This window comes from Neopsephotus bourkii, unplaced genomic scaffold, assembly GCF_033783945.1.
Source record: "Neopsephotus bourkii isolate Nb327-2 ecotype Australia unplaced genomic scaffold, CSIRO-AGI_Nbou_v1 NB_1376, whole genome shotgun sequence".
Classification (NCBI taxonomy): Eukaryota; Metazoa; Chordata; class Aves; order Psittaciformes; family Psittacidae; genus Neopsephotus; species Neopsephotus bourkii.
Window position 1 is genome coordinate 1,753,419 of NW_026901855.1, and position 24,356 is coordinate 1,777,774.

General features: G+C 42.0%; 1 protein-coding gene across 1 annotated transcript; it reads right to left on the reverse strand.

Annotated features, from left to right (window-relative positions):
• Window positions 1-533: 533 nt before the first annotated feature.
• ENTPD5 (ectonucleoside triphosphate diphosphohydrolase 5 (inactive)) lies at window positions 534-19,132 on the reverse strand. Its single transcript, XM_061367362.1, is given in 15 exon segments — window positions 534-2,003; window positions 2,196-2,311; window positions 3,759-3,815; window positions 5,064-5,204; window positions 5,984-6,085; window positions 7,479-7,540; window positions 9,071-9,150; window positions 11,851-11,939; window positions 12,704-12,739; window positions 14,330-14,405; window positions 14,789-14,932; window positions 16,940-17,019; window positions 18,162-18,395; window positions 18,398-18,438; window positions 18,927-19,132. Coding segments are annotated over 15 exon segments (1,467 nt in total). The 5' UTR covers window positions 19,049-19,132; the 3' UTR covers window positions 534-1,916.
• Window positions 19,133-24,356: the final 5,224 nt, after the last annotated feature.

The window sequence follows — 24,356 nt, forward strand, 5'->3', positions numbered from 1 at the left end:
TCTGGAATATTGTGTCCAGTTCTGGGCCCCTCAGTTTAAAAAGGACAGGGACCTGCTGGAGAGAGTCCAGCGCAGGGCAACTAAGATGATTAAGGGAGTGGAGCATCTCCCTTATGAGGAAAGACTGAGGGAGCTGGGTCTCTACAGTTTGGAGAAGAGGAGATTGAGGGGTGACCTTATTAGTGTATATAAATATATAAAGGGGGAGTGTCACGAGGATGGAGCCAGGCTCTTCTCAGTGGCAAACAATGAAAGGACAAGGGGTAATGGATACAAATTGGAGCACAAGAGGTTCCACTTAAACCTGAGAAGAAACTTCTTCTCAGTGAGGGTGACGGAACACTGGAACAGGCTGCCCAGGGAGGTTGTGGAATCTCCTTCTTTGGAGACATTCAAGACCCGCCTGGACACGTTCCTGTGTAACCTTATCTAGGTGTTCCTGCTCCGGCAGGGGGATTGGACTAGATGATCTTTTGAGGTCCCTTCCAATCTCTAACCTACTGTGATACTGTGATACTGTGATACTGTAACTATGCTACATTAAATTCAACAGAAATGAAGTTTAAACCAATTTCAAATGGACAAGGGATAAGAAAGTAAAGCTACTTCTGCTCTTGTTCTCCCTCTGTTTCTGATGCTAATTCCGCTCTCTTCCTATATTGGTCTATCAAACAACTGCATAAACAACTTGTTTCCCCACAGCTCTGCATTCACGGCAGGTTTCTAAGGACAGCACAGGAAGTGATAAGCCCACACTTTCAGATGGGAAACCACACCTTAGAGCTCACTCTACAAAGTGGGCTGTGGCCTTCTAACAGCTCCCTGGCCCAGCAGGTCTCTCCAGGCTTTGCAATGCCTCTTTCCTTGTGCTAGCCCTAGACTTGACCCTTTAGTGATCTGATTTAACTCACATTTGGTGTTGGGAATCCAGTCCTCAAGGAACCGGAGAAGCACCAGCATCAGAGGAAAGAAAGCTGTGGGAGTGCCTTGCTGAGAGCAGAGAAGCAGAACTGCCTCTCACTGCAAAGTGAGCTATCAATCAGATGGGCCCTTTCATCTGACTGCACCCTTCATCTCCTTGTGGGTGTAACGTGACAAGTACTTCTTTTGGCTGTAGAATTTAAATAGCTGGCACTGCTGCCTGGTTGTGCCAGCACAAGTCTGTGTTATGACTACACCCTAAGTGAATTATCAGGTCTGGTAGCCAGATGCACAGTACAGCTGCACAGGCTTGCAAAAGGCAGCAAAAAGGGACTCAGGCATGCATTCTGTTCAGGAAATGATTACTGTCTAAAGAAATGCACAGTACATTACAACATATGCTTTAGCCCACACCTTTCCCAAAACCATGCCCAAAGTGCACTCACAGCAGATCCCTTCTTGAAAGACTGGAGTCTTCTTGCAATATATTATCTAAGCTAACAGCCAGGTACTTGGAACAGGGAGGCTGGCAGCATCCAGTTACCTTTCTCTGAATGACTGTTGATGTCACCTGTAATTTCTGTATTTAAAATCTCACAAGCAAACTTAAGTTATGCATGTTTAAAATAAAAGGGGGGTGGGAAGCCAAATGTCTGTGGTCTGCCACCACATGCCAGGTACTCTGTGCTTCTAGCAATGGGAGGCTATACAAAGGTGCTGGTGAAAGCTGGCTTTGAGCCCCTTGCAATACTCTGCTTGAGTCTAGGGCTACTGGCTTTCAGAAGGTAGATTCTGGATCACTTATGGCAATCACAATTATAAATCATACTGTAGCAACTCTCATTATGCACAATGCCAGTCTGGGGTGAAGGTCTGTTCTATAGCTTTGGTCCATGTTTTGCTCTGTGACCAGCTCCAGCTGAACAATGTACCTGGAGGTTTCAATTGCTTTCTCAGCCTTTCAGAAATGCTATAGTCCACACGAATGTCACAGCTCAGTAAGTGATTCCCAGAGACTGCAGTAGGTGAAAGGTAGCACCCAAAGTCCAGCTTGTCTCTACGTTGTTCACTTTCTTTGTTAACTATAAAGGAAGAAAAAGAAGTTGTTCCTGACAGTTCTCTGGTTTTGTATGTTTCACAGATGACAGCAAATTCTTATAACAACCCTGGAAAGACTCGGTAGATAATAAGCCAGAGAAATCAGCTAATGCATGTTGATTGATACAGGGACTGGGAAGCTGTGCTTTGCAATTTAACTTTTCTGGTTTTCTCACCTGTAAGAGTGTGTTGTCCCTAAATCCAAATCCTTCCTTTAGCAAAGCAGTGATGTACACAAGATCCATGCAGAGGAAAGGACTGGCTGAGTTGTACTTCTCCATGTTATCACAGACTGGAGAAGGGAAAAAGAAGAGGGGATCTCAGATCTTAGCAAAATAAGAGCTTTTATCCACATCGTACACTTGAACTGACCTCAAGCCAAAACCAACTCAAACAAGACACCCACTTCTATAAACAGGTACATAGGACACATGGTGCATGCTACACAGCTGTTCTGTAATGCTGGGGAATAAAGCAGACAGTACTTCCCTTAACAGCAACATCATCCACATAGCTCTTTCGAAGTCTGAATCTCTGCTCAATTGATAACTGGCAGGGAGCTGGTAGATTACTCTATCAATCAAGAACACAGGATCATGTGTTTGCCTTGCCTAGTCTCCAAGGATGGCTCCAGTAACAGATTCTATCTTTCAGGATGGCAGCTTCATTCATTTTTTTCCAACCATATATGTCCAAGGACATGGACGAAGCTATTGCCCAGCCAACCACTGCCTCACTATAGCTAAGTCAAGATTCCCTAAGCAAGGGTAGCTATGACTGGGAAATGGATTTGCACTAGGAGTTGCCTTCTAGACCTACTGTTACTGCTCTGTTCTACAAACATCAAGAGCAGAGTTCCCTTTAGCAATTAATAAGCAGCATCCTCCTACTACTGAGATGAGAAAGAAGAAATAATTTAGGATCACTGATCTGATGTTCTAGAGCTAAATAAATGGTTTGATGGTGTTAGATAAAAGCCACATCTCTGGAAATAAGCTCTCTCAAAATACAGGGAGGAAAAACCAACCAACACATGCTCAAGCTTTAGAGCCTGATCCCCATATTCAAAACCATCTTGAGTTTCCAGGGAGATTAACTAAAAAAAAAAAACAACCCTGTTCTAGAGAAATGTCAGTCCTGAACTACATAATTAAGCACCTTCTGGTGGAAAATACAGTATAGTAATCATCATGAGGATGATCCCAACTCAGAGGTAATGTCTTGTTCTTAGCCACCAGTTGCATGGCGAGGGGGCAGCTCTTTTTTCACTGGAGGAGGTACAAAACTAGAACAAGCATTCAGGAAAAAAGCCAGGGGGGAGGGAAAGGAACACAGAAGAGGCTGTCAGACTCAACCTCTACTCTCTCCATTCTGTTAGAGATTAAAAAGGGTTTAAGGTGACAGGTTTATGGAAGTCCACATTCTTGTTGCAGTTTGTCAGGAGCTCTTCATACAGCAAATTCACTTTCCTTTCTACTGACATCTCCTCCCTTCCTGAACAGAACTGCAAAGCTGTTAATACTTTGTTTCCCCTCACTGCTCTATCAGTACTTTCTTGGGCACCAGTTGCAGTTGTTGGCTAATAAAAGGTAAGTGACATAAGTAACATAACATGGAAGGTGTAAGCAGAATGAATGTTAAATAGACCTTTTTTTTATCAAACTCACACGTACTGCCTATACATTCATGCTTTTGTTATTTCTCATCCACAGCAGTTTCCCGAATCTTGTAACAATTACCTTCTTTGGCTTTTCTTTCAAAATCTCTCACTTCCAAAACACCTCCCTGTTCATAATCTGAAAAGGAAGAGATAAGAAAACATCATCATAGACATGAAAGCATTTGTATTCTACACCTAAATTTACCCTAGATTGGAACTCAGTAGTGCTGGACAAGGAGTGAGATCTGTTAGTAACAGAAGGTAGAGCTGCAAGTACAAGTGGAGCTAAGAGCACAAGTGTCATCTACTGTATTCTGAACATTAAACTGCACTGATGGATGTATGTTCATTCCCTCAAGGCATTTTGTGTGTTTCCTTTCTCTACATCATTCCCTTTCCCTGCTCCCCAAGGCTCCAGCCTCCAGGGTTCCTCTATCTCAGCAAGTTTGCTGATGACACCAAGCTGTGTGGTTCGGTTGATACGCTGGAGGGAAGGAATGCCATCCAGAGGGACCTTGACACGCTTGTGAGGTGGGCTGATGCCAACCTCATGAAGTTTAACCATGCCAAGTGCAAGGTCTTACACCTGGGTCGGAGCAATCCCAGGCACAGCTACAGGCTGGGCAGAGAAGAGATTCAGAGCAGCCCTGCGGAGAAGGACTTGGGGGTGTTGGTCAATGAGAAAATGAACATGAGCCAGCTTCAGTGTGCGCTTGCAGCCCAGAAAGCCAACCGTATCCTGGGCTGCATCAAAAGGAGCGTGACCAGCAGGTCGAAGGAGGTGATCCTGCCCCTTTATTCTGCTCTCGTGAGACCTCACTTGGAGTATTGTGTGCAGTTCTGGTGTCCTCAACATAAAAAGACATGGAACTGTTGGAACAAGCCCAGAGGAGGGCCACGAGAATGATCAGAGGACTGGAGCGCCTCCCATATGAAGACAGGCTGAGAAAGTTGGGGCTGTTCAGCCTGGAGAAGAGAAGGCTGCGTGGAGACCTCATAGCAGCCTTCCAGTACCTGAAGGAGGTCTATAGGGATGCTAGGGAGGGACTCTTCATTAGGGACTGTAGTGGTAGGACAAGGGGTAATGGGTTAAAACAACAGGGGAAGTTTAGATTGGATATAAGGAGGAAATTCTTTCCTGTTAGGGTGGTGAGGCACTGGAATAGGTTGCCCAAGGAGGTTGTGAATGTTCCATCCCTGGCAGTGTTCAAGGCCAGGTTGGACGAGGCCTTGGGTGATACGGTTTAGAGTGAGGTGTCCCTGCCCATGGGAGGGGGGTTGGAACTTGATCTTAAGGTCCTTTCCAACCCTAACTATTCTATGATTCTATGATCTGGACTGATGGACATGCTCACAAGTAGTAGATTATCCCAAACCAATTTACCAATTAGGTTGGTGTCAACTGCTCGATCATAGTAATAGGAGAAAGCATAGAAGGAACGTCCACGAATCTCATCTGGTTGGTGTAGTTTCCCTTTGACAACCTTGAGTACTTCCAAGTAGCAAGGCTTGAATCCTGTTTCTCCTGTCAAGAAAGACATAGATGGGGTAAGCCAAAGAGGCATATCCAGGAGATGGAAAAAGTCAGTAGCAACAGGATGAAAAAGGGAAGAAGCAGAGATTAAAGCCTCAGTGGAATTAAGAAGAGTTTAGATATCCCTCTGTAATCCAGCATGGCACCTGCATGTAGGCAAGGACCCTAAATCACCAGCACCAAGAGGAACTGGTTATAGCAGATCATAGCAATATACACAAACTAGTGTAGATGTATGAAAAGCTTCCTCCACATCAGGCAAAACTTCCATTGTTCTGTGGTCATAGAATGGTAGAATGGTTTGGGTTGGAAGGGACCTTAAAGATCATCTAGTTCCAAGCCCCCTGCAATGAGCAGGGGGGGACATCTTCAATTAGTTCGGGTTGCCCAGAACCACATCCAGCCTGGGCACCCCTAGGGATGGTGACTCTACCACTTCTCTGGTCAACCTGATGACCTTTAGAGGTCCCTTCCAACCCAAGCTATTCTATGATTCTATGATACACTTTAGCCTACCAGTTTTTGTACCCTAACACAGCCAGGGTACACTTAGTTCAAAGCCTCAGAAAAACCTCTCTCATTTGCACAAGTAACTCTTAATAGTTCCTATAAAGGTAGCATTTGTACTAAGAGATTCTTACAGCTTCAGAGGTTTTTTTTGTCTCTGTCAAAAATCCACATCTGTAACTGATGGGGTATTTGCCAAGGAAAAACTCAGATTCTGAAGACAAGACTTATCTTACAAGAAGCAACAAGTCTCCTTAATTTACCTTCTTTGTTGCCACCATACCGGTATTTCACTCCCCCAAAGTGCCACTCTGCCTCCAACTGCTTTGGTAAACACGAACTGCGAAACATTTGTCCATCCACAGCTGGAATGAAACCAAAGAGGAGACTCAGGATAAAATTTAACAGTTATTGAGTAGTACAGAACCAGAAAAGGCTGAAAGATCTTCATTAAGGTCTTAAAGCGAAAGTATGGAAATCTGAATTGATGGATGCTGCACAAACTGATTATGAATTAAGGTCCAGTTTCAGTCTGGAAAAGCTGTGTCCATTTTGCCCTGTAAAGCAGCTGGGCTTGTCAATTGTTAACGAGGTAAATGGTGCAAGGATAACTGGATAATGGTGGTTCACCACATGAGACAAGAAATCAGAGGTAATAAATTAAATACACAGATACACAACCCCCAACAAAGAGCAGATAACCGAAATAAACAAAACAACTGAGCAGTGAAGACAAAAGCTTTTAAGTCAATGATCAGTGGCCACTATATACGATCCACTTGAAGGGTTCATCCACAAATAGTGTTAACTGGAAAACATTATTATTATGGCCAGTACAGGTCTCTCAGAAAAAGCAAACTTCTTACAGAATGGTTGAGGGGGATTGTAGGACTGCAAAATTCACTATGGGATGTTTAGGGGAAGGTTAAAAAAAGGGGGAATCAAGGGATCAGGAAAGTGCAAGTGCGGGAAAACAGAGGGGACAACAGGCAATCACATGTAACAAGGCAGCTGGTCAGTATGCTTTTCTGGCTGAGCCTTGTGGCCAGTCACTGCAGCCTGTCCTATCTTTTTCTTAAACCCTATCCCCAACTATTTTTGAGTACATTCCAGTAATTACCACAAGTCCCTCTGCTGGCAAGTAAGGATCCAGAAGGCGGTGAGACCCAAGGTCCTAGGCAGAGACTGGACAAAAGGCCCAAGCTCTGGGCATGAAGACTGGAAGGACTTAAAATCTGGGGCAAAGCCTGGAAAGAGTCAGGACTGCAAGTATGCACTGAGGTTAGTGAGTGTGATATGCCTGTGGACTTCGAGCTAGGCTAATCAGTGAATACAGCAGGCAGTCTGGGGGAACATGGTGGGCCAGAAGGATACCAGAGAGATCTATGAAGTGGGTTTGGCCTAAGCAGCAGTCCTTAGGAAAAGGATCTGTTCCTGCTGTTTGTTTTTCTGTGGATGCTTGCAAAGCTGTGCATTTGTGGCTGGCCGTGCCTATATGGTCCTTGTATGTCCCCACATGTGCATTTCTGGAATTTGTACTTGGTCTCACTGCTGGCTGAACCTGGAAACAGGGAAAAGCACCTGTCTCCCAAGACAACTCCTTATCAAGCAGTTGCCTGTTTCTGGACAGATCTATACCAGTGAAAGCATAGAAAAGCACATGATACAGAAAGGAAGACACAAGAAATGGGCTACTGAGACAAGACTAAGTCTAACCATCTCTTCAAAAATCTTGGATATCTTATCACATGAACATACCTTCCACATTCAAAGCTCCAAGAATTGCTAGTCTCGCAGCTTTTAGTCCAAAGCCCAAATAGCTGCAAACAACAAAGACAGATATTACAGTTTTAATTCTTGTACATCTGGCATGCTTCACCCACAGTCTCCTAAATCCTAGAACACCCAAAACACATTTCTTTCAGCTGCTTCTCACAAGTCTCCTCTCTCTAAAACAGAGATCTCTTCACTAGAAACATTCCAAGTACCAAAAGAGTGACACAAACCCAAGAATTACGAAGAGCTGTAAAATGGGTAAATCTAAAACTGCAGGAGGTGGTTACAGTTGATGTGACATTTCTACAAGACATTAATGAAAAGCAAAAATGCACAATCTTAAAAATGAGGGAGAAAGAAGGGTATGTGAGGAGCGCATGGGGAATAGGATGGTGATTCTTATGTCACACACATAAGACACATCTTAGGGCAGAACTAACAGAACTGTAGAACCTCCTACTAAATGGGAGATAATCCTTTGTGTGAAATTCACCTCTGTTGACTCCACAAATTACCAGTATATTCATTACAAGCTAGGATGTGAACAGCATTTATGAGAATGTCATTACACGTTGCTGGCTTCAGCAACACAGCTAGATTAAAAACCTCTGGCCTTTCATTCCCACCTCTGTATTTGGGTACTCATCCCTTTAGTCATGTCCATATAAACGTTTACAGAATAATCAGAGTTAAACTAACCTCCAGCTCCCTCATTTCTCAGGAGATGATTTTCAATCCCAATTTTTTTAAATGATCTAGTGGATTGTATTGGTGAACACAGCAATCAGTTATATCAGTAAATGTAAGCGGAAGGAGAGGAGGACTATTAAACCAGCTCTGCTGTCAAGTAAGCATATTCTGTAACTGACTAAGATGATAATCTGTACCACACTAGTAATGGGCTGAGATCTCTATTATATATGGTTGAGTGGACTGCAAGTCTGCATTGGACTGCAAGTCATACAGAGAAACTCTCTGGATTTCACTGCAGACATCTCACAAACTTGTCAGCTTAATGTAGTAAGCACAATTATATTATTCCAGGTCAAGTAACCCCTCCAGTTGGTTCAAGAACCTGTTGTGCTCCATGGTCTCTGACAGCTGCCTGTGGTTGTCTCTCTGGTTTACATCAGTCTAGGTTTTACTTTCTGTCCAGTTGCCAATGAGATGTGCCATTCTGAACTAAGAACTAGGAAGAAAGGAACCTCAGGAGTATCCTCTTTCCAAATCTCTGACCGAGTTTAGTTCTGACATGCCATCCACCTTTTTGCTTGTAATAAGAACTTGCTTTTGTAAGAAGTATTCTTCTCCTTAAATACAGTGACCCATAATGCTTCCTCTTCATTTGACAGACTAATATTCCTTTGCAGTGGTATTAACCATGAACCTGGAATGTTTCCAGTCAACTAATGTCATGTTCCACTTCCGCCAACATTTCAAACAGGTAAGAAAACTAGTAAAAAAGTCATGTTTCCAACAGCTGGTAACGAGAAGACATAGCCATTTGTGGTCAGCTCAGGGGCTGCAGAAAGATTGATTTCCCCAGTGGAGACAGCAGCCTTTTTGCTCCTCACCTGTGGGTATAGAGCTTGTAGGTGCTATTAAACATTTCAAATGAGGTAAGAAAATCCCCAGGGGTTTCCTTCAAAGTTTCCTAAAAGTTAAGTGAGAGAAGAAATCTTTTAGTTTCTATTATGCAATAAAGAATAATCAACTTTGATGTTGTATCAGAGATACATCCATAGGGTTTACTGCACACTCATCTGCTTTGAAAACAAAGAACAGTTTTCCAATAGTGCACACTGCTTTTAACACCGAGTTCATTTATAAGCATATCTGTGTTACTTTTATGTGTAATAGGGATGCGCAACTGATCAGAATGAAAATACTTCCTAATTCAAGATAACTGAATTTTTCAGAGTACTGACATGCTAAGTAAGACTCTCATACAGAGAGTCCACATTGAAATCAGCTGCACTAGAAGTGCTATAACTTCTGCAAGTCAGAGTAGGCACCTCAATTCAGCAACTCAGAAGAAACAAAAATGCAAAGTAAAGCATAGGCCACATTTTCATCATGTTAAATGTCTTGCTGATAGCTCAAGAAAACACTGTGACCACTCACTCCCACTCTTAGGGCTGCTTTACTTCCTATCTGAAGCGCTGTCCTCTAAATTACCACCTCCTGTTTTCCTCCTCTCAGTCTTCCCTCAGTGTGCACCTCCACCCCACTGGTACTCAGTCCCTACCTTCTTCCCAGACTAACTTTCACATTCTTGAAAATCTGAACCACTTCAGAGGTCATTTACCTTGTCCCTTTGTTTTCAGTCCCAGAGATCTCAATCCCACTTTCTGTCTTTCCTCTGCTAGTGACCTTATTCTCCCAACCCTTCTTAGCCCTATGCATTCATATCAGACACCCTGTTACTCTGGGGCAAGCAGCAGAACCTCAGAGAGGACTGAAGCTGCAGAGTCCCTGTAGTCACCAGTAAACTGACAACTACAGTAAGCAGATCCAGTAATTGCAGTGTCCTAGACAGAAGCCTGCTCAAAGCTGGAAGAGATTTAACAGTCTCAACTTGAGTTTCCACCGAACAAACACAAACAGAAACTTGTTTTGTGCCTCAGATAGATTTCCATTGGAATGGCAGTCACCTCTTTGGCCCAACACACCCAGACTCTGCCGTATTTTGAGCTCTGTTCCTAAACTTCACATCAAAAAAACCCTAAAAATAATAAAAAAAAAGAGATCCTGAAGAAAAATAATAATAATAATAATTAAAAAAAATGTTTGGAGAAAACAACCAGCTTTTTTCCTGCCTCACTTTCACAAAAATGTAGAAATCCACACTCTTTCCTAAATGAGGCAGGCACCAGACTGCCAATTTCATGATTATGATTGTTTTTCAGTGGCTTATGCCTTTGGCAACAATACCACGAAAAGCATGGTAAATACTCAAAAACAGTTCCATGCAGCTATCACTGTTTGTCCTCTATTTGCCTGTAACCTCTGTTTCATTAATGAATCTTTTACTACTACAGTGTTTCATTCAAAATTAATACAAGAACAAACGTGTGGCTGCCTCAGACTGTGGGGAGAAAAACTCTCTGAAAATCAAAGGGGGAAACTCCTGCTAACTGAGCTAGATGGGAAACCTCTTCAGAGACATACTGAGTGATGTATGAGCTTTTTTGTATGAACTTGACAATACAGGCAAGAAGCAGACACAGCGTACAAGCAGGCAACATGAACTTGACTCTACACTGCCCTATGGATTTGCACCATTGGTCCTGGTCAGTAAGCAGACCCTCAAGGCCTTTTCCTGCAAGGCTCTGAGGAGTTGTTTGAATCCTGAGCTGCAGCCTAGCCTACTTCACAGCTCCATCTGCTCTCCAGAACCCTGACACACAACGCCCTTTCCTCTTGGTCCAGTGCCCACTTCAGCAGGTGTTATCAACACAAAACAGAGGGCAAGCCTGGAGTACTTGAGGCTTTGCTGGGCAGGATAAGGTTGCACGTCATGTTTCAACATGACCCACTACTGCAGAACTAAAATATCCTGATATGAAAACCACGTGTTTTGTGGTTGCCAAACACCCTTCGAGAACCTCAATTTTTGTAAAAAACAAAAATAAAAGTTAAACAAAGGATTTCTCTACAAAAGAGTGACAAAAAACAACTTCACAATACCAGGTTACAGAAAGCTATAGTGCCCTTCCAATAATGTCATTTTCCCATGCAAATTTTAGACGTGGGTCCCAGTTCAGTCTGTTTCTAAAGAGCCATAGAATTTCTGACAAATACAGGAGGTATGGACTGAGAGACAGAGAGGAATTCTCAAAGGAAATGAGAAGAAACTGGTAAGAAAACAGGACTGACTGTGCTATTGTAAGATGTTCACCCCAAGAGACGCTCCCCCTCCACCCTGCTACCCCTCCCTCCAAAATCTAGCAAGGATGTTATTAGACTGGGATGAAAAAAAGCAAAAAGATAACTCAGAGCAGACCCTAGATTTCTTCTAATACGTATGAATACTCCCAGGAAATGTTCTACACTTACTGAATACAAAGTAATATCTGCTTTCCCAGCCTGGGTCTAGAAAACAATGGCTGTTTCTCTTTGGGTTTACCCATTTGCTTGCTTTCTTTTTATTTCCTTGCAATCTAGGCTCCTTTGTTTGCAAGTGCCTGTCAGCCAACTGCTGATGTCAAAGGGAACAGAAATACAGATGTTCTGTACACCACAGATGTTCTGCTTGTGCCACTGGTGACAAAGTGGTATCAAAGAGCACAGCACTGCTCAGGGCTCTCCAGTTCATGCAGTCCCAACCCACACACTCTGAACCACTGCTCACCTCAAACTGCGGCAGGAATGTGATCTGGGTTGAGGCTCCTCCCAAGTCCAGAGTCCCAACAGTATGCTGGTTCTGGCCTGACAGCTGCCCTGCAAACAATATCATGCTCAGAGCAGCCCCAAGAGCTGCAGAAATGCTCAAATGTGGGTACTGCATGTATATTCAGACAGTCACCAAGTCATCACAGCAACACAGGAGGGCTGAGCTGGCCTTCAAAGACAAAAGAGGTAAAGGTAGGCAAGCAGAAAGTACTACAAAAAGATTCATAGGACATTTCTCCTTGATTCCAATTTCATATCCAAAGAACAGATAAATCTCAAGGTATCCAGCAAAAGCTGAAACATAAGAGACAAAGTTTATAACTTTTCTTCACCCAGAGCAGCTTTTTTTGCTTGTTCATGTACCTACCAGAGTACTGATTTTCTTTTCACTAGACTGCATTCCCAGAACTTCTTAAAGCTGTTAGGACTAAAGCAGCAGGGCATTCCCTGTTGTACCATTTTAGCTGCATAGTTCAGGCTGAGATGAAGAACATTGCAAAACCTTGTTTCCCACCTTCCAACAGATTAGCAGCACCACCCCCCTATGTACATGAGAGAAACCCGCTTGCCGGTGCCTCCCAGTCCTGAGCAAATCCTGGCAGCTTCTGGATTAAGATGCCTCCTTCTTACCACAGGTGTGGCTCACCCTCTGGAACACAATCTGCCCAGGACAATTCACTGCTTTAGCACTGGTGCCACAGTGGGAAGGAAAAGCGGGACACAGCAACCAAAGCTGAGCAAGTTAAGGGCCACCACCTCCACAGAAAAGAATTAAAATCATATTCAGAGAGAAGTTATACAGAATTAAGTACCTGTCAGAAAGTTCACAGTGATCCAGGCTAAAATTCCTGCAAAGAGTGAAGAAAAAAAGAAAGTCACCACCGAATACTCCCACAATCTCCTGCCCGCTATTACCACCCCTCCATGTTATTTATGTACCTGGAAATTATGACTGACTTAATGTAACCACCCCATACTTCAGAGATTAATTCAAACTTATAATTGATATGATGCGTTATTGATTCATTAAAGTCTCCTAAGATGGAATAGGTAAAATGTTTGTAATATCCATGTAACTGAAGTATGCAAATGTCTATTATCCAAACAACATACAAAGAATGAGCTGACAGAATGCCTGAGTTTTCTTGTGCAATTTCTCCCCCCCCCCCCAGCATTTCAATTCCTAATCCAGAAACTGCATACACACTACTCTGCGTTTTACTCTTGTGGTTTCTGTAAATACATTACAGACAGAATAGCAATCAGTAAAACAGTAACAACTCCTCTGACTCCAGCGGCTTGCTTGACACTGGCATGATTGTCACCCAAACACAGGCAAACACGTGACAGTCAAGAGGTGGGATTTCTAAATAAACCTTGGCAGGCTACACTGTGCTCTGTTGTGCCTGTTCCCTGTCAATACAACACTTCTCCCTGCTATAAAATATACCTGTTACCCCTAATGAAAGACTATGCATTGCACTGCATTTCACTAAACACTTGCAGACTTTATGCTACTTCTCCTTTTCTCTTGGCCCATATGAAGGAATATTAAAGAGTAAAATCTGACCATTTACTAGTTGCTTAAGAGTTACAATAATTCTTTCTGCTTTCCTTGAACACCTTCCAAACTGGCAATATATCTGCCACAATGAAATGTTCAAAACTGTATAACGTCACAGATGGCTCTTTTCAGGCATCCACACAGAGGGATTATTACCTGCCTATTCCCCAAGGTAATATGTCTGGATATGTAGCCAAAATGTTACAGTGTTATCATCACTCACTCCAAACCTACAATGTATTTCACCTTCCCCTGTATTTTATGTTACTTCCTTTCCTAATTTACTAGCTGCAATTTTCCCATCAAAATATTTATAAAATTTATTATTTTGTTATGTTAATTATTTTTTAGTACTTGACAATTATCTTTTATTCTTCTCTACAGTCAAAATGCTTCCAACTTTAACCTGAAAATTGATGATCTCATTATAATAATTATTTTTAATGCTGATATTGTAGAATTTACGAGGCACTTTTCGTAAGCTTCCCTGCTTACTATATATTGTCACAAGGCCTTTCAGAGCTGGCCACCATCTTTCTTCCATCAGTTCACAAGAGTAGGCTTCAGCTACTTAGCCTGCATACTTATTTCTGAGATAATGTTCTGTTTTGGAACCTCAGAAGGTTTCAGATGAACCTTTATCTAGCTAACTTACACATCTGCATTTGTAGCTTAAAAGATGACAAAGTAATCAACACTTTTTAGGAGGAGCAGGATTGCATTGTTTCAAACAGGGATAGAAACCTTTTATTTTTTCCTTCAGGTTAGTGGCCATTTTTCTGTCCCTCTCACATGTATAAGATCCTGCCCCCCTCTCTCTTCCCTCCCCCTCCATTTCTCTTTGCTTCTGCTTTTTCCTTCTTCTAAAAAGTACCTTCATAAGACCCGTCCATGATGCTAACACTGTCCTCTGGAACGAGAAATGGTGATTCCTCAAAGACTTCTCTCACCTGAAGAAAGAAATAATAATTAAGATTCCTTGGTCTTAAGAGTCTTGTTCTGCTCTCAGGGTGACAGAGAAAGTTTTCTTTTTTACAGCAGTACAAAATAAGACAAGCGTGTGGAGTAGACGTTATTCTTTCTCTTTCAAGGGCCAGGAAAAAAAGAAACAAGTATTGTAGGTTTCTCGCCCCATGTTTTCTATCCACATCAAGACAGAGGATTTCAGGACCAGACAAGGAAGTCTGTAAAGTCTGGGATTTTCATGCTATCATGGGATTACAGTCATTTTTCACAGCTGAAATTCTCTTACGCTAAATAGCATGGAGAACCGAGTCATAAAAGATGGAACAGGGAGAGCAATACTAGTGCAGTAAAAAGATCTTAACATTACCTCTAAAAGCAAAGACTGAGCTTTCTCCTCTGACAGCAAGCGTAGACCAGCTGTGGCTTTTAACACTACTGGGGTCTTCTTCCAGAGATGAGGTGGCACAGCATCTATGGCCATGTCCAGCAATCTTTTGACAGTTTCAGCTCCCTAAAAAAACAAAGATGTTTTTCTTAGTTTCCTCCTACAGGCTATTAGAAAATAGGCCTCCTAATTCCCCCTCAGCGCCAGTGAAATTGGTATTCAATACCTGAAAACACCCACACTCAAGATACGTATAAAAACTGTGCTAGATCTATTAGAACCTTAAAGATAATGTCTGCATTGGAAAGAAAAGTGTATTCAAAGATATATCTTAGGTGAGAGAAATGTTATTGTTTGTGGAAAGTATTTTTTGGAAAGGATGGAGGGAGCTGAGGGAACTGATTACCTGACAAACCTGAACATCTCGCAGTATGATGAAACTAAGTGGTGCAATTATAGACTGAAATTACCAAGGTCACGGGAATGTCTGGAGACTTCAGTAAACGCAGCATATGAATTCCAAGTGTGGCCACAGTAAGCATTGTAATTAAAATGCCAGCTCTAAATGGCTACCACATAAGGTACAGGCATCACTGCTGGGCCCTCAACTATTTACACTGCTCTAAAAATTACAATTTGGCATTAGCAATAAACATTGTGAAATATCAACAAATTTATTGTGGGATGAATTCTTCTCCTCTCCTACCCAACAAAGAAGATGATTTAGTGAAATCATGGGAGATATCACGGAAGTTAAAAGAAGACAAACCCAAAGCCATTCACTCTTCCATAAATTTACACACTCAAATTCTTGTAGCACTGAATACAACTGAACAAAATGAGAAACCTGAAACTCCCCCTATGCTAGCCCTCAACTTCAAGACTGCTAAAGCACACAAGATAGAGTACCTAATCTGTAATTTCTCTGGCACCTCCTTTAGCTTGTGTAACAGCTTACTGTCAGCACAGGGGATGTGGAAAATGGCAGATTACTTCAGGACTGGCCCTCTGTATCACAACAACAGGACTATTTTAGGTCTCTCTGCTCTGTTGCTCATTTCTGACTCGTGATTCAATAGAGAGGCATGGAACTAGGGCAATGGGCATGAATTCACAACCACTCCCATTTGAAAATAAAGGTGGCACCTAACTTCATTTTCTTATTAAAATTATAAATTTATATGTTAATTAATACATCTGATTATGAAAGATGGAACTGTCCAGATGTGTTTTGAAAATATCAATATATAAACAAAACAACAAAAGTCCTGAGGCAGTAGAAGCGTACATAAATTACCTGTACATAAATTGCTATTCAGCTAAAACAGTAATCAGGTGTTTGAACTGATCATGACTGAAATGAGTCCAACACTGAGCACTGGCTTCTAAGCCATGGTTCCAAAGATAACAGCAGAGAATCAAAATAAATTATTAAAAGTCTGATGAGAGAAACAGAGAATACACCTGAAGAAATATTAAGGCCTGACTTAACCTGATAAGTGCATGTTTATTGTTCCCCTTCTCCATAAGTTATTAACAAAAAATAACACACAATAACAAAAAATATTCACACCAAAAAGTTTAATATTTTTAGCAGTCAGAGAAACAAACCCTCAGTGTAACATGAATAAAAAAGAACCCCCGCAGTCTTAACCCCTTACTGGAATTAAACATATCAAAACAAAATATGCCCATTTTGAACTGTGACCAGCACTGAAGATTTCAACCCAAAGGAAAACCTGAGAAAACTATTAGTCAGTGAGACAGAAGTATATATTTATACTAATATGCGGTAGCTTTAGGGGAAATAAACACTGAATATGGATGCTGCTATAACCCTCAAATCACTTTGTCTCTGAAATTCTCAAAGGCATACAGTGTAGTTATATATAGTATTTAAGCAATTAAGTCGTTGTTCCATTGCTGAAACATGTGAAAGAACAGCTCCCATTTCACTGTGTAGAAATTAGCTCACAAAAGTAGAACAACAGGTTTAGAGAACCAGCAGTAGAACATTCATATTTTTTCTTGACTCTCTGCAATTACAATAGGTAATACTTGAACTGCTTGGTAGCATCCAAATGATATTAGTAGAAGCAAGACCAACTGACAGGAAATGAAGGAGAGCCTTACCTTTTCAGGCTGATCAGCATATGCAGAGAGACCGGGCTTGACAGACTCAAAGATTTCCCCTTCCAGTTCTGGAAGGTCTTCTGCACAAATGAAACATTACATGAAACAGTTGACAACTTCAATCTTTTTCTTTAGTTTCGAACAGGTTGTTTGCAATCCCTGCAAAGTGACTGTTTTTGATTTCCCCTGTCAAAAGTTCCACTTGCCTCCTAAAACAAGCACTGCTCCTTAACTTCAAAAACATATTTAATAGAATGTTGCCCTTGTATCCTCCAAGTTCACAATTTACTAAGAACCCGTTGTTAGAATTAGAAGTATGTTCATTTTGCATTTGTGAACTACAGTGAAATATAGCAATGCATTATGAATGCTGCCTTACCTTAATAAAATTTCTTTCCCTTTCTGTCCCCATGCTAATTGTGCAATGCTAATTCATATCAAAACACACACAGTCAACTCCTGATAATCATTAGGTGATTCATTAATTTCACAAACACAGAACAGAACTGACTGAGCTCAAGTGTGACCGTTGTTCCTACAGCAGCTTTGGTCTAGAAGCTACGCTGGAGTATTGCATATTACAAGCCAGGCTGAGTCCATCAGACCTGGACATTGTACCAGTCCTTCCAAACTATGGTTGAAATCACATGAAGCTGCACAGGCACTATGTGTGACCCCAAAGGGCTTATTATCTGAGTCCATCAAACAACCTTCAGCCTTTGCCAATTTGCTGACTCACTGTGCCCAAGCTAATTCACCCTCTTGAATCCTGTTGCATGTGCAGCCAACTTGGGTACCTCTGCACTGTGTAAGAAGCAGACATACTGGAGCATAGTACATCTGCAGACAGTTCTCCTGGAAACGGCTCAAACCTTCAGTGCTCTTGATATAATTCAAGGTAATGCAACAGTGCAAGTCTCTTTCCAATTCAGTTAAATATTCCTCTAAAGAGCTACATAGATGAAAATATTTGTAAATTCAGAACTCTCCAGTATACTCAGAATTAAACTTTGCATTTTAAAAGATCTACAAAAAAACATATTTTCACAGCAAAACACCACCACAAACGTACAATAATCATCTGCCAAAGGACCATTTAAAGGACAAACTGTAGAAATCTCCAATTGTTTCCAAATGCTGTGTTGGGAGAAAATAACCTCCTTTTGGAAGTTGGAACCTAACTCAACACACTCCAAGTGCACAGACTCATGGAGGGTCTTACCTGGGCTCTTCTGCACAAAGGTGTAAATGTGAATCCTGGTTCCAGTGCTTCCTGCGTCAAACATTATGCCATAAAAAGTGTTGTCTTTGGCATTTATAGGGCACGTGTTGGGTGGAAAGAAATCCTGAAACCACATCTCTCTGTTCAAATGGGAAAGAACAAAGGAAAGAGAGGAAAATGCCAGTGCTAGAAGGATGGGAAGTCTGGAAAATGCCATCTTGCCAGGACTCCTTAGGCAGTTAAACATGGATCAGCAATCACAGAGCTGCAGTGGGTCCTGTAGAGAGGAAGAAAAGCAGGAATATAAATTACCAAGAACCCTCTCCTTTGAAAGTCTCTAGGAAAAAAGTAAAAACAAAAACACAGAAAAAAACCCAAACCAATAAAACAAAAAACCCAAAACCCAAACAAAACCCCACAATCAAAACAAATTAAAAAACCCAAACACAAAAAAATACAAAAAAATTCCAAATCTCCCCCCAAAAAACCCAAACCCCACAACAGTCTGTACATATACATTCTGCCCTTTAGATGCTTTTCAACGCTTCATCCAAAAGATGTGATTTACTTCACTTAGTGTTACAACTACATCCAAGTGTTCTAACAGAGTAAAGGCTTCTCCATTTCCCAAATGCAGAAGAGTTAGTTTGTTTCCCAATACTTCTGGTTTTGCCTTTATTTAGACAATATTTTTCTCTGATTTGGCTTAAAGGATCTCAGCATCTGGAGTACCTTCAAACAACCTCCAAAAAGCCCAAATGTTACCTGAAAAGAAGCATCACCAAAGGGGAGCTCAGAGCAAACCACATCACCCTAACATTTACATACTTGGGATGCCATGGCAAAACACAAGTGTTATTCAGAGTCACAAACAAAGAGAATTTCATCTTGGGCTAAGAACAGCTGCTGGGAGAGATTAGCACACAAGAGGGTGTGAAGGCATATCCTTCCAGCAGCATCCTCATCCCCAAGAAAAGCCTATGCTACACAAGAGGGACGGAACCATACAGTGCGTTTTTCATACTTCCCCTTTCTGTCTTCATTTCAGTTTTTCATCATTTTTTCCTGACACAGTTTTCATTTTCAGAATCAGAAAAAAAACAGCAAAACCCCACCACAGTCTCACACCCAAACCGGTTGCCCTGAGCACTCAGGTTGCTTACACAACTTCTAACAATAGATTCAATAAGCCAAGGGCCCAAAGTTCTGTGATGCAGTATTGGATATCAAGACACAAGCACACCTCCTCTCTGTTAACACTTAACTCTTTGCATATATTTTTCCTAAGAAATGCTAATAAAGAAAAGATATGGGCACAAAAATGATAGGGCTCATCAGGTGCCCAAGTATAAGGGAGGCGAATATATAGCTATCTTTGTTATTTGCATTTTAACAGCAGAAAAGAGCATGTGGCCAGATGTCCCACCATATGCAGTATCGCCTGTGCTGACATACACACAGAGCACTCAGCATGCAGGAGGAGCAAACAGCTCCTTATCACTCTCCAGACACTTGGTAACACATTTGTCCACCCACAGCACTGAACATTTTACATCATATGCCTGTTTATCTGCTCTGCCCGAGACCCTCACCCACTTCTAATCCTCACATTTGACTGTATTTTGGTGATCTGCTCAGCCCCACTACATTCATTCTCAGAATCTTTGCTTGATATCTCTATCCCACATTTAGTCATTCCTAATTCCGAACCTCTCCTTACCTTTCTATATGAATCAGACATAGCCTCTATTTCCACACACCTTATCATAGAATCATAGAATCATAGAATCATAGAATAGTTAGGGTTGGAAAGGACCTTCAGATCATCAAGTTCCAACCCCCCTGCCATGGGCAGAGACACCTCGCTCTAAACCATATCACCCAAGGCCTCGTCCAACCTGGCCTTGAACACTGCCAGGGATGAAGCATTCAAAACCTCCCTGGACAACCCATTCCAGTGCCTCACCACCCTAACAGGAAAGGATTTCCTCCTTATATCCAATCTAAACTTCCCCTGTTTAAGTTTGAACCCATTACCCCATTTCCTATCACTACAGTCCCTAATGAAGAGTTCCTCCCCAGCATCCCTATAGGCCCCCTTCAGATAGTGGAAGGCTGCTTTGAGGTCTCCACGCAGCCTTCTCTTCTCCAGGGTGAACAGCCCCAACTTTCTCAGCCTGTCTTCATATGGGAGGTGCTCCAGTCCTCTGATCGTTCTCGTGGCCCTCCTCTGGACTTGTTCCAACAGTTCCATGTCCTTTTTATGTTGAGGACACCAGAACTGCACACAATACTCCAAGTGAGGTCTCACGAGAGCAGAGTAGAGGGGGCAGGATCACCTCCTTCGACCTGCTGGTCATGCTCCTTTTGATGCAGCCCAGGATACAGTTGGCTTTCTGGGCTGCAAGCGCCCACTGAAGCCAGCTCATGTTCATTTTCTCATCGACCAGCACCTCCAAGTCCTTCTCTGCAGGGCTGCTCTGAATCTCTTCTCTGCCCAGCCTGTAGCTGTGCCTGGGATTGCTCCGACCCAGGTGTAGGACCTTGTACTTGTCATGGTTAAACTTCATGAGGTTGGCATCAGTCCACCTCACAAGCGTGTCAAGGTCCCTCTGGATGGCATTCCTTCCCTCCAGCGTATCAACCGAACCACACAGCTTGGTGTCATCGGCAAACTTGCTGAGGGCGCACTCAATCCCACTGTCCATGTCAGCAACGAAGATGTTAAACAAGACCGGTCCCAACACCGATCCCTGAAGGACACCCAAAGAATTCACTTATCCTCCACTACCTTTTATCCCAGATTTTGCCTTTGCATGACTTATTGTTTCCACCCTTCACCTTTGTCCCCAGTTACAGCAAAGTGTGATTAACTTTTATCCATACTCGGTAAACAACATCACGTTGGGTCATTCCTCAAATGTCTCACTAACTCACTCAAGTGTTCAGCTATCTCTAGAGCACAAAACACACAGCCCCCTGTAGAAGGGTAACCTTGCCTGTCTTATGTGACCTGTATTTCTACCCTCTTGCTCCTACTAAATGCAGAGTGCTGCAGGCAGAAGCACAAGCTCTTGATCCACTCTGCCCTTGAAGCACACTCTGAGAAGAGGAAGAAGTGACTTTATGATTCCACATAAAGTGGTGATACCGCTGGCCACCCTTCTGTGACAGATCAACTCCAACTGTAGTAGTTTCTAAAGTATCTGCATTTCATGTGGAAATGAGTAAAAACTTAATTCTAATCTGCAACAACTTCCTATCCTGAACAGAGTTAATGAAAAGCGCTAAGCCTTTTGACAGCTTCATAGCTATGGATCTGTACTAAGACTCAGCTGGCATTACCCACGTTTGCTTCATCACAGCAAGGAGGTCTACTGAAAATCTAAGAGGCCATGCTTTTAACAGAACATAAGCCACAGTAATGAGTACTACCTTCCGTGTTGTTATTCTCACGCAGTGTAAGGATTTTGCTTGCTGATCCATCACAAATACAACCCAAGCACCTGCCTTAAGAACAAACTGCAGGGTCCTATTACAGACCTCACATGTGACAACGCAAGCCTCAGCATCTCTGATGATGAGAAAATATCCCAGCAACTGCCATCATTAACACATACTTTTCTTGTGATCTACTAGTGGATGAGCCTTAGCCTTCCAGGAAGTACTCCCTCCCTAAGCTTCTCTCCTCTCTCCCTTCTATGACATCTACCACCATTTCACACTTTTCATTCTCAGCTTCTTCCTTTTTTTAACTTTCCACCTCTATGCTCATAAGGGCAAAATAACGGCAACCCTAAACAACCCTGGGATTTATTTTTCTCCATCCCCATTAAGAATGAAAAAAGCACATGGAGCCTCTTTAATGAGTGCTGAAGACCATTTAATCAGGCACACTAGCAAAACTGTCCACAAGAAGCATAAAAATAGATTATGACAGTAAGAAATCAGAGACAAGAGAAAGAAATTGGCAGAGTGTAACAGAAATGGCAATGGAAAATGAATTTGGAAAGACAGGGTCAGAAGCAAGAATGGAAGAAAAAATTTAGGGTAGCGATAGAAAAGAGACTAGTTTTACCAAGAACGAAAAACGTTTCCAAGAGATTTCTTCTCAAGCAACTTAAAATCCTAGCTGTTATCAGAATACAACAGATGGATAAAATGAACAACAAACAGAAAGGAAAAAAAAACAGGGTATCACTAATATAACTTGATTAATATGAGCAAGCAGTTCAGCAGGTAAAACACACAGACCACCATCAGTACGCTCCAGCTACTGCCTTTATAAATAAGCAGTTATAATTAACATAAATCATGAATACACTAGGTGCACACCTGAAACACGATGGAAGGAAAAGCTATTCCACTCAAGAGACTCCTAATGAAAACCACTTAGGAGCAGCGTGACAAGAGACACTGTGTCTGCACTTCTTTTCTTCACCTTTGCTTTCAGCTAGTAGGAGTGGACTATGTCTGGAAAATTGTAAGTCATTGAGGCACATAAAATATCAGTCGACCTGCTTTATTCAAATTTGAGTTTATCATTGACCAGTACAAGCAGTGAAACATGCTCAGATAATTACATGGGATGAACTTAAATAAGTTGAAAGTTAAACCGAGTTCAACAAGTTAGTAAAACATTTACACAAACATTACATTGACCTCAACAGCACTGGCCTGAGTCCAGTGACACAAGGTAGAACACTTACGTCCCAACACAGAGAAACACACATAAACATCACTGGTACAAGCTAGATTTTCGATACCAGACCAAAATGTTGAAGCCAAGACTGGAAGCATGAATAAGAAGAAAAGGGAGAAACAGAAAACCCTCAAACCCGCAACCAAACCCTTCTTAAACACAAAAGCAATAATAATGCCAGAGCAATCATAAAAACCCTCAAGGCAGCAAACCACAACCTTTCTTAGAGCCCAGAACACACAGAGACACTGGTAATTTTCAACACAATAAATCTCACCCACACTCTTGAATATTTCTGACAAAAGAACATGCAAAACCTAAACCACAGCAACAGGAGCATCTCCTTGTAAAAAGGAATCTGTCTGATCTGAGGGGAAGATACACAAGAACCTCCCTTCCGTTTCCTAAAATACTACTGGGAAATATTTATTATATATAAATAAAACATTAAAAATATTTATGATATAGGTAAATATTTTAGAAAAACAAAATTGATGATGTAATTCAATTCATATTGTTACTGCTCAAGCACGCCAGAAATCATTCAGATCAAAGCCTATTTTCTGCACTACACCAGTAACAAAATCTCTTTTTCAGATGAGCAGCTGTTATAACAAGATCTGTTTTCCAGATGAGCTGCACTCAGGACTAGACAAATACATTTTTCATTTTTTTTCCCCAGAAACAAAAAATCATTTCAGGTTTCCTGGGCTTATTTTTACCGACCTTAAAAAAAAAAAAAAAAAAAGAAAAAAAGAAAGCTTTTTTTTTTTTTTTTGTAAAAAATTTAAGCTTATTAAAAGTACACAGCTTAAGAATCACAACGGGAAAAACAACTGAGCTCACTGACTGCATTTCCCAGCACTTCCGTACAGGTGATGACACAATATTCTTTGCACACATACCTTCTGGGGAAAATTCTGCATCTAGAGCTTCAAAAAAATAGAAATCAACTCACTGACATGAAAAAACAACCCCAAAACCAGACCCAACTCACCAACATGTGTTATCAGAGTGTTGATCTTTCCCCTGTACTGCGGTTCCAAGTACACATCACTTATTTATGCTCATTTCTAGCCAAGTGGGTTTTCAGTCTTACTATTTAATTAGGCCAAAGCAGCTTCCCAAGAGAGCGCTGCGTTTCCCTCCTGCAGCGTGTCAGCGCGTCCCTTTACAACCCTGTGACCATATCTAGACCTCCGGGGCTGTCACTAACACCTTCTATGGGAACAACCGCTGCTCTCGGGAAACCGATTTTGGGTGCAGAGGGCTTCAGCTTCAGTCTAAGCGCGGGGAGAACTCCAGCGCTGATTTGAGCACAGCGCTGCTGGCTGCGCGCTTTGAAAGCGCCCCTCAGAGCTTCACCTGAAGTAACTTGGGAGACTGGCTGGGTAACGGCCCTTTCCCAAACCTAACTGCCGTTACCGCACCCCAGCGCCAAAGCCTTCTGCCTTTCTCCACGTCCGACAGCCGCAATCTAAGCCCTGACACCC